This window comes from Mirounga leonina, unplaced genomic scaffold (assembly GCF_011800145.1).
Source record: "Mirounga leonina isolate KUSES-001 unplaced genomic scaffold, KU_Mleo_1.0 Mir_99, whole genome shotgun sequence".
In the NCBI taxonomy this organism is placed as follows: domain Eukaryota; kingdom Metazoa; phylum Chordata; class Mammalia; order Carnivora; family Phocidae; genus Mirounga; species Mirounga leonina.
Genome location: NW_023270971.1, coordinates 3,135,217 through 3,147,849, shown reverse-complemented (window position 1 = coordinate 3,147,849; position 12,633 = coordinate 3,135,217). Strand labels below are relative to the sequence as shown.

Here is a 12,633-nt window from a genome sequence, read left to right as displayed (position 1 = left end):
ACCGAGCAGGGAGCCTGATGCAGGGAGCCCGATGTGGGGCTTGATCCCAGGACCCTGGGATCATGACCTGAGCCGAAGGCAGATGCTTAACGACTGAGCCACCCAGGCACCCCGCAGCAGCTTTTATTCAGCTAGAGGTAGTCCTGCTATTTGAGTTTTATTCCACCACAGAGATTTAGGTCACTGACTTACTTCATTGGTGCCACAGAATTTATAACCACTTTATTCCAATGCACTGTAAATTTGTTAATCACAAGATCGCAGGAACTTACAAGTTTCCCTCAAAATAGCTAATTTCTAAATTCTTCTCCTTACAAACAACGACCAAAAAAAATTAAAAATAAACAAAAGTGTTATTAAATTATTAACACTATTCACACATCATATCTTAAACTAATATACATCATTTGGGACCATGCTAACAGTACTCAAACTGTCAGCCATTTCATCCAATAAATAGTACTCTGAAAAGACTGTTTCTAGGATTTATTGTGCTGGGTCACACTTACATGAATACGAAATATATATACATGTAAATGTAATATATATGTCTGTCATTGAACATGATACCTCCACAAATGGCCTCACAAAGTACTATCAAAGCATACTATACATGAAAAAGTTTACACTTCAATATATTTATAAGGAAAATCTACAAAGAGCAGAAAACAATATTCAAATTAAACCAAAGTACTCACGTTGATGCCCAACCCATCAAAGGATTTTCCCATCGCTCCCTGGTATCAAACTCCATCTTCCATTTCTTTGTGTTATTTACTCCAGACTGCATGTTATTGCGAGCAGGAACAAAGATCCTGACTTTTCTAGTTTTGATATGCTCTTCTGGAACACCAGTTAAAGTAGTGATATCCTACAAAAAAACAAGCAAACACATTTCTAACAGCCCATATGCACTCTGATGTATTTTTGCTGCTTTTTATATCCATGCAACTCTATTCAGATTTATAAACTGGGGCTTTTAGCTTTCTGACTTCACTACTCTACTGTTTTACCCTATAAATTACTATTTTGATATCTGGAAAAGGTATACTGGGAGGAGTGTTAGGATATAGTGGGAAAGGGTTCATGAAAAAAAAAGTTAGGTCCCTTCTGTCTAACAAAGCTTTGGTAATTTCTGAAGAGTTTGCTGACAGAAGAGCCTGTCATCAGTAGACTCTTATTTCATGAGCTGGTGTAACTAGTAAGCAGAGAAAAATGTGAATGGATATTAAAAGTAAGGAGATATAAAAAATGAGTAACTTTTAAGTAGAAAAGAATCTATTACCAGTGATTTCTGTGTCAAACTGCTTACAAGACATCTCCTTTAGTGGGAGGCCTAAGCCTTTTGGTAAACAAAATCAACTAAAACTTTAATTAACATTTTATCTCCCTTTGGTGAAATCTACTGAAAAGAAAATGATACATCAACTCTGTTCGGAAAAAGTAAGCCAAAAAGTTACACAATTTTTGCAGAAATGTGAAATGAAAACAATGGTGACTTTTTTTAAAAAAATAATTATCCAGTAACAAATGCTCAACTGATAAATGCATGTAATTTTGATGCCCCAGATTAGACCTATTTATCAAATATAGTAGCAATCAGGACACAAAATAGTAAAGTAATTCAGAGTTTAAATCTCTATTCAGTAATGGTAGAAATACTTTATTTGATCAAAGTAAGATTATTATAGCATCATGGTTCACTTACTAAATTTTAAATAACTGGTGAAAAACAACAGAGTTAACATGAAAATGATACCAAATTTGTGAAAACCAGAAAATTTTGTGAATTTCAATTTCACTGTAACATATCCGCTAAAGAAGACTAATGTTTATTTATACTCCTACCCTATACAATGCTATGGACCAAATAATTAGTGTTAATGCTTGGTGCTGCAATATGTACTGGGAAAATACTAAGTGTATTTCTGACTGCACTAGTCTTCCTACTCATGGATTTTTAAAAATTGAAGTTATTTTAGCTGGCATTCAATCTTCTGCTTAACACAATACCTTTCTACCTGCACCAATAATTAATTAGGTGTGGTTACTTTGTCACAGCTTGTCTGTTTGGAGAAACTACCAAAATTATCCATATAAATATTTATACAAATATGTACTTCTAGTATGTACCTTTTTAAAAGTTTCTTTGCATACAAGATAAAATAAAAGCAAAATAAGTGCAACTGGTTCATAATTTTTAAACATATGAATGTAAGTTTTATTTTTTTAAGATTTTATTTATTTATTTGACAGAGACACAGCGAGAGAGGGAACACAAGCAGGCGGAGAGGGAGAGAGAGAGAAGCAGGCTTTCCGCTGAGCAGAGAACCCGATGCGGGGCTCGATCCCAGGACTCTGGGATCATGACCTGAGCTGAAGGCAGACGCTTAATGACCGAGCCACCCAGGCACCCATGAATATAAGTTTTAATCGGTAAGTTTTAATTGTCAAGTTCAATTTCAAAGAAATTTCAAGTATGATGATATTTTATGACTTTCTGAAGCATATTTCTCTACTCAAGAGCTTAAAGAGACTCCTGGGAAGTCCTAAACAATCTGTCATATTACATTATTTAATATTATATATCTTTACACTAAATTCATATTTTCTCAGCTAGAGTTGAAGGGGGATATAAACAAACAATATAAGTGTGTTACAAAATTACATGGTGAGGCAGCATTTCCAAATTCCATAGCAAACTCTCCATAGTGAGTTCATAAAAAGCTATCAGTTAGCCACTATTTAAGACTTACAGGAAAGGAAACGTATTAAACTCAACACTAATTAGCTCAGGAAGATGAGATTATAGGAAACATTTACTTTTCCTTTATAATCTCATATATTGTGATGTATATATGCCAAAATAATAAAAAAAAAACTTTTTAAAAAGGAAATAGCATTGGGCGCCTGGGTGGCTCAGTTGGTTGAGCGACTGCCTTCGGCTCAGGTCATGATCCTGGAGTCCCGGGATCGGGTCCCGCATCGGGCTCCCTGCTCGGCAGGGAGTCTGCTTCTCCCTCTGACCCTCCCCCCTCTCATGTGCTCTCTCTCTCTCATTCTCTCTGTCTCAAATAAATAAATAAAATCTTTAAAAAAAAAAAAAGGAAATAGCATTTCTTGATTTGTACTATCTATTAACATAGAAAAGGACAATGATTTTTTTTAAGGATGGAAAATCTCTCTTAAATGGCTACAAAATGTTGCTAAGCTCTTTTTATTTTGAACAACTATCAGTGCTTCCAGGGCTTCTCAAAGTATGGCATTTTTTTTTTTATTGATATCATTGCCCAATTTAAAGCTGGCACTGGCACAAATAAGTTCCTGAATTTTGAAGCTTAAGTTGTCCTGACACAGAATCCCTGTTTTTGCCTGCAGAAGACATGTAAGGTACTGCAGCCTGAGTTGAGCCGCTGCCAAAGACTGAGGATGAAAAGGCTTGGCATCTCTCACATACTTGACACCTAAAGGGCACAGAAGCTCTAAAATTCCTAGTCCCTGTAGGCACACTCTTAGTCTAGACAAACTGATTTCTCACACTTTTTAAAATGCATTACGACACTATTGTTATCATTTCATCCACACAGCTTCAGCTAGTGACAGAAGAACCTGTCCTTTAAGCCACATTTCAATGGGCTAAAAGCTCCCACTCCAAGATTCCATTAAAACAATGTAATACTTGAAAAAAAAATGTAATACTTGAAAAAAAAATGTAATACTTGAAAAGAACTATGAGGCACTATGTTGAAATCTTTACTTGTGTTTTGAATTCTTTGCTCTCCCACAAAATAAATAAATAAAACATCAGCAAACTAAACCATACTTAACCAAAGACATTATCTCTAGATTTCAACTTTGGCATTGTGATATGGATCACCTGTGGTTTTTTTTTTTTAAAAACCCACTTATAAAAGATACAAATGCTTTGAAGATGTCAATATTGCCTTTTACAGATTTCTCATTTTATTGGTAAAATATTTATAAGTAACAATTCATAATTTTCTATGACTACAAAAAAGCTAAATCACATTGGATGAGTAAGAAGCCTTAAGTTTTTACCTAACGAAACTCAAGACTCACTAGCTCATAATTACCTATAAATAATAATAAATCAAGTTACCCTTTGGATAATATACGCTAATTTACTGAATTTTAAAACTTTTAATTTTTACACAGATGAGTCAAGCATAAAACCTATATTCCAAATATTAAAGAATGTCACTATCTTAAAGTTTCACAAACACAATCTTAGGTACAATAATGCATTTTTAAGAAACAATAACTAATGATTTGTAGACTGAAGGGCATTCAATTATTTGCTACTGAAAAGATGCATATCGTAATTCCGACGTTCCACTCTTTCAGCACCATCTCTTCCACAATTTTAAATTCTGGAAGAGCTTACAGCTGACTTTCTCTTTCACAAGTCTAGTTAAATGGAAGAGGAATTTAAAAAATCATTAAGGGAGTATATGCCAGCACATGTAAATGAACTTTATTCTTTCAAATACCAATTTCCATTATAAAATATTAGTTTTCCATATAAAAACTGTATGATTCGGTTATCAACTGTCCCCATTTATGTTGTGTGAATTCAACTTTTTTTTTTTTTTTTAACAAAGGAAGCAGGGAACAAGCAATGGGAAGTTGGTGTCAAAATGCAGAAAAACCTCCCAGCAAGCTTCTTGCAACCACCCAGGATTTAGAGTCTTGCTGGTCGCTCTCTTTTCAATACCAGAATTTCACACATTTCAATGACTATTATGACTTCAAAGAATCAAATTTTCATCATTGTCCGTCATCTGCCGGTTGATTTGTATAAAGGAGTTCTTCTGCATGCACTCCAAACAAAAGCCTCCTTACTTTTGTGGCTATATATCAAGTTTAAAAGTTTTGTTTGTGACAGTTGTGTCTTTGGTAAATTAGGGTAACACTGAAGGAGTGCAGCTGCTCTGCAGGAACCTCCTTTTTGGCACCATTTCACTTAAATAAAAACTGAATAATTAGCTTCTGCCTTTATTAAACCACAAAAATGCCACTGGCCTTAGTAATTACTTCCAGTTGCCCCACCCACTTAACCTTAATAGTTTACACTTGTCATAAAGAGAAATAAATGAAAAAGGTTTTCACCACTTTGGGGAATTTTTGATAGATCTCCCAGTACATCCAGAAGAGCCAAAATTTTAACCAGGCTTTTTGGTAATAAATTCACTAAACTGCACGTATGGATCAATGTTGAAAAGTTTTAATAGAGCACATACTGGAACATTAAGTACAAATACTGTTACAGAAACTTGTTCTACTGAAAGCTTTTAGTTACCAATTATGTATTTAAAATTTAAGCCAGGGCTAAAATTGATCTAAATTTAAAGATTGCATTTATATTCTACTTCAACCATGAAAGATTTTTAAATGAAAACAATTTTAGATCTGTAATAAAAACTTCCTTTCAAGCACCCTACAGATACTTAGCACAAGAAACTCATTAAATGGTCTCATAAATAATGAAGGACATTTTACAAAATAAATTTTACAGTTTGAAAATTTTAAGGTTGACTGCATAACCAAATGTATTTACTTATCACGGAAGAACTTTAAGCACTTCTAAAAAGTCAGTGGCCATAAAAATTCAGATACAAATAAAAATTGCAAAAATACACTGATGTGGGAATCCAACCAGGTGATGAAACACGTGTTGGAATGTAACATTACGTTTTTCATACTGGGCAAGGCTATCATGAAACCAAAAGTTAAGTTTTAAATAAAATGTTAAGATAGAAATAGTAACATGCAAATGACTGCAAATCATAAAACAAGTAAAAAACTAAGAATTAGAGACAGTTTCTCAATCTCAACTATCTTCATTACTCCTAGATCCTTCTGAGCAGGAGCAATGGTTAAAAGCAAAGGGCTGAGTCAAACTGGGTTAGAAGAATCCCAACCCACAACTGTGGGCAAATTAATAAACTTTTCTTAATTCACCATCTATAAAATCAACTAAGCGAGGTAAAATGATGACTAATATATGTAGAGTGCTTATCTTAGACAATAAAAGAATGTATCTCATTTACTCAACATAGTTTTCAGCATTAGGTACTAGACACAATGCTCAAAACAGTACAAATATCATCTCTATTTTCATGAAAATTAATACTGAACTTTTAAAAAGGACAGGGTGAATAAATAATAGGAAGCTGGTGTTAAGATGCAGAAAATCTATCTTCCTTGAAAACTGAGTTAGTAATCAAAATACAACAAAGGGTTTTGTAATTAAGAGTCAGTAAGTTGCTTCAAGTCTGGATAGAAAAATGTAGCTTTTTAAAAAGAGCTGAATGTCTCACTTGTACACATCAAAAACACTGAGTAAAATATATCTTAAATTGGTTAAGTATTAAGACACACTGGTAAGCCTATGACATTCATGGGATTGAAAGAATAAGATATAATTTACCTTTATTTGTTTCAACTCCAAATCAAAGACCCTACTGTGTCAAGTTAATTATGCCAGGGGCTGCAGAGCATATAAAGACAAAACTTTATTCCTGAATAAGTAAGTTTACAATTTGTGCACCCATGCTGGAGGTGATGTGTGAGAAATAAGTAAATAATCATACTGTGAAATACAATATTGGTTAAGAGCAAGGAAGTATAATTCAGATAAATCTGGAGGAACCCCAGCCACCATTTGCTACCTGTGCAGTACTGACAGAGTTTAAACTCTCCGTATGTCAGTTTCCTACTTGAAAAACTGTATCACAGAGCTTGTGTTGTATCACTGTTTGGAAGGATTAAATCAGGTTTTAAAGGTGAAAAATATCAGAAAATACCTGACCAAAGAGGGACACAGAAGATGATTCCTTCAGGATACTTACGATTTTAAAGATACTGGTGAACACTGTAACAATGAGAAATTTATAAAAATATATCCGTATACTTAAAACCCTAGCAACTGTTTTCTTGTTTTACCTATCAATAATTATCTATATACATATCCATTTTAGAGAGTTATAATACTTAGCACTGGTTATTTTTAAGTATCACATCACTACCTTTTTAAACATGTCGTTACCCGGTGTTCATATTTGTTTTAATGGCCTCATTAAAAATCTGTTAAGTTGATATGTCACAATGTCTTAGCCAATTTTGTCAGTCAGCCCTCTTGCTAAACTATAGGCATCAATAGCTAACCAGAAATAGACAAGACCACTTAACTCATTTTCTAACTAAAACCCATTGTGCTTATTTCTTATTGCACTTTTTTGAGGCATTGACAAAGACATTTTGTAATGACTGGAACATTCCAACCACCAGACCAGAAAAGCCCAGATAGCAAAAGGAATACCTAGAAGACCACACCCCACACCTCCCCTTCCCAGCCCATATAGGATCATGGGCTAAACACATACTGACTGCTACCCACGATCATCCACTCTCTGCTTGCTTTCTTGTAGGGAAGCCCCACCCCCAAACTCTCCCTATAAAACTCTAGGTATCCATTTTGCCAGCAGAGAGGTAGGCGGTTAAGGCTTGGGCCTGCCAATTCCAAAGGCTGCTGGCACCTGAATTAAATTTCTACCTTTATCTTTTCCAAACCCTTGTCTCTTGAGTTACTGGCTTCTCTTGCAACGAGTTTGTTCAGTAATAGTGCTGGCGAACCCAGCCAGAAGCAATGCTTCTTCTGATTTGTCCAGCCCCCTCAGGAATCCCTGGGACAGAGCAGTTGGCTGAGGCAGTGTATCGGGACTCAACCATTTATTTCCTGAGTTAGTGGCTATGATAAATCGATCAGCAACAATTCCTCATTACTGAAAAATCAAATTGTTTCATTATTATTGCCTTTCAAGTATACTGCAATGAAAATCCCAGTAAACTAATTTATTTAATTGTCACTGAAGGTGGAATTGATGAAGTCAAAGGTTATATGAATTTTCATGGTCCTTGAAATGTTACCAAATTGCTTTCCAAAACTGTGGTCAAATTTTATATTGCCACCAACAAGGTAGGCCAACTTCCACTTATTCTCTCAAGGCACAGAAACACAGGTATATATTAATTGGTTTGAATTTATTTAGCGTGTGTTTTCACACAAAACTATAAAGGAGAGGATGAGTTTGGTGTCTGACTCATAAAAACATAGCAAAAAATTAGCAAAATTTCCTCAAAATTAACCCAAATGATGTTATGTTACCTTATAAGAGCAGCTACCAGAAGAAACTAGAATGAGAAGGTAACACTCACCTAAAATCTAATTAACTGCCCTAAATATAACTCTGGAACATCATACAAATATACAATCTTTTTGTAACTGGAGTGACCAACGGGAGGCCACCTCAAGATGGGCCAATTTGGCATGAACATTATTTTGAATTAAAAGCAATCAAAACTTAGCAGATTTAGGAAAAGCTCTTTACCTCCCCCTTAACTGCCTGCCTGTACCAGAAAGAGAGCTATTAACAGATTCCTCTTTACCTAAGAAACTTATCTATATAATGAGGCAACTTTTGGGGTTTTTTTAAAACATCTCTTCTTACTTTCCCGCTAATGGTCTTTCTCCCCTTTGTATCCTCACTCCTACCCCTCTCCTTAGATCATATAAGCATCATATTGCTCAACTGTCTTTGGAATTCCAGGTCTATGTGAATTGCCATATACACCCTATTAAATTTGATTTTCTCCTGTTAGTCTGTCTCGTGTCAACTAAGAATCAAGAAGGACCATCTAGAAGGACCTTGAAGGGCAGAATAAATTCTTCTTCCCCAACATAATAAGAATTTAGTAATCCTCTTTACCTAAGAAACTTATTTAGTGTAAGAATAAAAGTGAAAGTAGCCAACAGAAGTCTCCTTTTTGACTTAGGAAATGACAGTCAGTCAACCGACAATATTAGTGACAATAGGGGACCCCTAAGTAAGTAAATACATACATGCACATGTGCATGCGTGTGCCTACATATACATTCACCCTTAAACATTGTGGTGTAACTCAAAAAGCATAATATACGTTGTTTTAATAAACTGGTAATAGGGCCAGTACTTTTGAGTATAGGTCCAGTGATTAAATTCCAAGTGTCGTTTCTTCCACAGGCTACCAAGAAAATATGGCACCTACAATTTATAGTTTTGGTTTCTTAAATGTGAAGTTAGAATATAAAGACATTTGTGAAACACTCTGGGTCCAAAATCTGTTTGGAATTTTGTGATTTCCTTTTACATGACAATCTTTTATAATTGTTTCACCTCCACCTAATTTGACAAATTGTTTATTAGAAATTCATTATTATTGGGGTGCCTGGGTGGCTCAGGTGGTTAAGCGTCTGCCTTCGGCTCAGGTCATGATCCCAGGGTCCTGGGATCGAGTCCCACATCAGGCTCCCTGCTCCTTGGGAGCCTGCTTCTCCCTCTGCCTCTCTCTCTCTCTGTCTCTGTCTCTTACGAATAAATAAAATCTTAAAAAAAAAAAAAAAGAAATTCATCATTATTGTCTTTTCAAAGTATTCAACAGAACTTCTTTGTTCCCTATATAGCAATCAGATCATAGTATTCAATTAAATTATGTAATTACAATTTCAAGTAAGACTGGCATAGAAACTTGTGGAAACAAACACAACTGAGTCTTGATAAACATATGACTCAATTACTGAGAGCTGAAGTCTCGTAGTATATTAAAATGAAACCTAAATTAAGCCATGGTATGTAGTGTGTTGAGGTGTCAGTAAGTATGTTTTATAGAAAGAATTGAGAGAATCAGTAACTGAACAAATTGTTAAAGGTAGGTTAAAAAAAAAAGGAAAAGATTCATTAACAAAGACATTATTGTAAAAGAATTGTCACAATGTAGTAAATACATGGAGTTTCACCGCCATCCATGATGGAGAATTGTTACCAGACTTGCTCTTGCCATATAAAACTGGGAAAGTTATTTTAAGCAACTATTTTCAGATATTGGACAAATGGATAGTAGGCAGAATCATACTATAATCCCTGAAAGAAGAATTCATGATGTAGTCCTTAACTGTCTCAGCGTTATGCCTAGAAGTGCACTGCAGACCATTGTGAGGCCCAAACAGAACACAGTAGTTTCAAAGCAGAGAAGGTAATCAGAGTTCAGGGCTGGTGAGGTAACAAACATTTGTGAAGCAGAATTCTGAAGAGGAGCAATCAGGCAAGATAAGATATCCAAATTAGAAATGAAGTAAAATTATCTCTGTTCACAGATTTATAGGACTCCATATACACCCACAAAATCTGTTAGAGCTAACATACAAGTTCAGCAAAGTGGCAGGATAAAAAAAATACACAAAACCTAGTTGTGGGGCACCTGGGTGGCTCAGTTGGTTAAGCGACTGCCTTCGGCTCAGGTCATGATCCTGGAGTCCCTGGATCGAGTCCCGCATCGGGCTCCCTGCTCGGCGGGGAGCCTGCTTCTCCCTCTGACCCTCCCCCCTCTCATGTACTCTCTCTCATTCTCGCTCTCTCAAATGAATAAATGAATCTTTAAAAAAAAAAAAAAAAACCTAGTTGTGTTTCTAAATGCTACCAATAAACAATATGAAAAGAAAATTAAAACGATTCCATTTACAATAGTATCAAAAAGAATAAAATACCTGGGAATAAACTTAACCAAGAAGGTGAAAGACATGTACACTGAAAAGTACAAAACACTGCTTAAATTAAAGAAGACAAAAACAAATGGAAAGACATGCTGTGTTCATGGATTAGAAGTCTTAATACTCAGATGATAGCATTACCCAAATCAATCTACAGATTCAATGCAAATTCTATCAAAATCTCAGTGATGTTTTCTGCAGAAACAGAAAAATTCATCACAAAATTCATATGGAAACTCTGCTTCAAAACAATCTTGAAAAAAAAAAAGTTGGAGGATGAAAACGTTTTGATTTCAAAACTTATTACAAAGCTATAGTATTTGAAATAGTGTGGTACTGGTATAAGGCAGATATAGGCCAATGAAAGAGAACAGACAGCCCCCAAAATAAACTGCTGCATATATGGTCAACTGATTTTCAACAAGAGTACCAAGACCAGTTTTACTCCAAAGTTTATTAATAGTGAAGGGAGAACACGAAAGCAGAAAGGGGACTTTGGGTACCTTCCAGAGTGTGAGACCCAGCGTCCCTCTCCTGCTCCCTGCAGACCATTCTCCCCTTTGACAAATACTGTAATGATTCTATTCGTAAGAGGAACCAATGATAGGCCAATTCATAGAGACAGTATAATAAAGGTTACCAGAGATGTGGGGAAGTGGGTCATGGGGAGTTATTATTTAATGGGTCCAGAGTTTCTGTTTGGGATCATGAAAAGTTCTGGTAATAGATACTGGTGCCACTGAATTGTACACTTAAAAATGGCTAAAATGTTATGTATATTTACCACAATGAAAAAAAAAAGAAATGGAATGGCATCTTTAAAGTGTTAAAAGTGTTAAAATAAAAACCTTCAACCTATATCCAATGAGAAGGTTGTTATGGACAGAATGTCCATAACATTCAGTGTCCCCTTGCCCCATAAATTCATGTATTAAAGGCTTAACCGCAAATATGATGGCATTTGGAGACATGATGGGCCTTTGGGAAGTAACTTGGGTTAGATGAGTTATGATGTCGGGTCTTTACAATGAGATTAGTACCTATATAAGAAACCTGAGCACTTGTTTGCTCACGCCCACCGACATGCTCACATTCACTTGCATTCTCTCTCTTGTTCTCTCCCTGCCCCCACCCCCACCCCCACCATGTGAGGACAAGGTGAGAAGGCAGCCATCTACAAGCTTTGGAAATTGTCCTAACCAGAAAGCAACCATGCTGGCATTTGGATGTTAGACTTCTAGCCTCCAGAACTATGAGAAAATAAATTTCTGTTATATATACCACTCAGTCTACGCTATTTTGTTATGGCAGCCTGAGCAAGGTCTTCCAAAAGCAGAGGAAAAATAAAAGCATTTCCAGATACACGGTGCTAAAAGATTTTGTCCCAATAGATCGCACTACAAGAAGTGTTAAAATGAAGTTCTTCAGACTGAAAGAGATACCAGATGGAAATCTGTATCTATATGGAGGAATGAAGAACACCAAAAATGGTAAATTAGTGGGTAAATATATAAGATTTTTCTCCTTGGGGTGCCTGGGTGGCTCAGTCTTTAAGCGTCTGCCTTCGGTTCAGGTCATGATCCCAGGGCCCTAGGATCGAGCCCCACATCAGGCTCCCTGCTCCGTGGGAAGCCTGCTTCTCCCTCTCCCACTCCCTGCTGCTTGTGTTCCCTCTCTCGCTGTCTCTCTCTCTCTGTCAAATAAATAAATAAAATCTTAAAAAAAAAAAAAAAGATTTTCTCCTTGTTTCTTAGTTTCTTTAAAGATAACTGATTGTTGGGGCGCCTGGGTGGCTCAGTTGGTTAAGGCGACTGCCTTCAACTCAGGTCATGATCCTGGAGTCCCGGGATCGAGTCCCGCATCGGGCTCCCTGCTTAGCAAGGAGTCTGCTTCTCCCTCTGACCCTCACCCCTCTCATTCTTTCTCTCTCAGTCATTCTCTCTCTCTCAAAAATAAATAAATAAATAAACTAAAAAAAGAAAAAGAGATAACTGATTGTTTAAAGCAATATTAATAATTTACTATGA

The 12,633-nt window shown here is 35.9% G+C and overlaps 1 protein-coding gene across 1 annotated transcript in view; it reads right to left on the bottom strand.

Moving 5' to 3' along the window:
• LOC118006809 (NADH dehydrogenase [ubiquinone] iron-sulfur protein 4, mitochondrial) overlaps positions 1 to 12,633 on the bottom strand; it is a 117,362-nt gene that overhangs the window by 33,302 nt on the left and 71,427 nt on the right. The window contains exon 3 of the mRNA XM_034999610.1: positions 699 to 871. Within this exon, the coding sequence (XP_034855501.1) occupies positions 699 to 871 (173 nt within the window). The remainder of the gene's footprint in view (positions 1 to 698; positions 872 to 12,633) is intronic.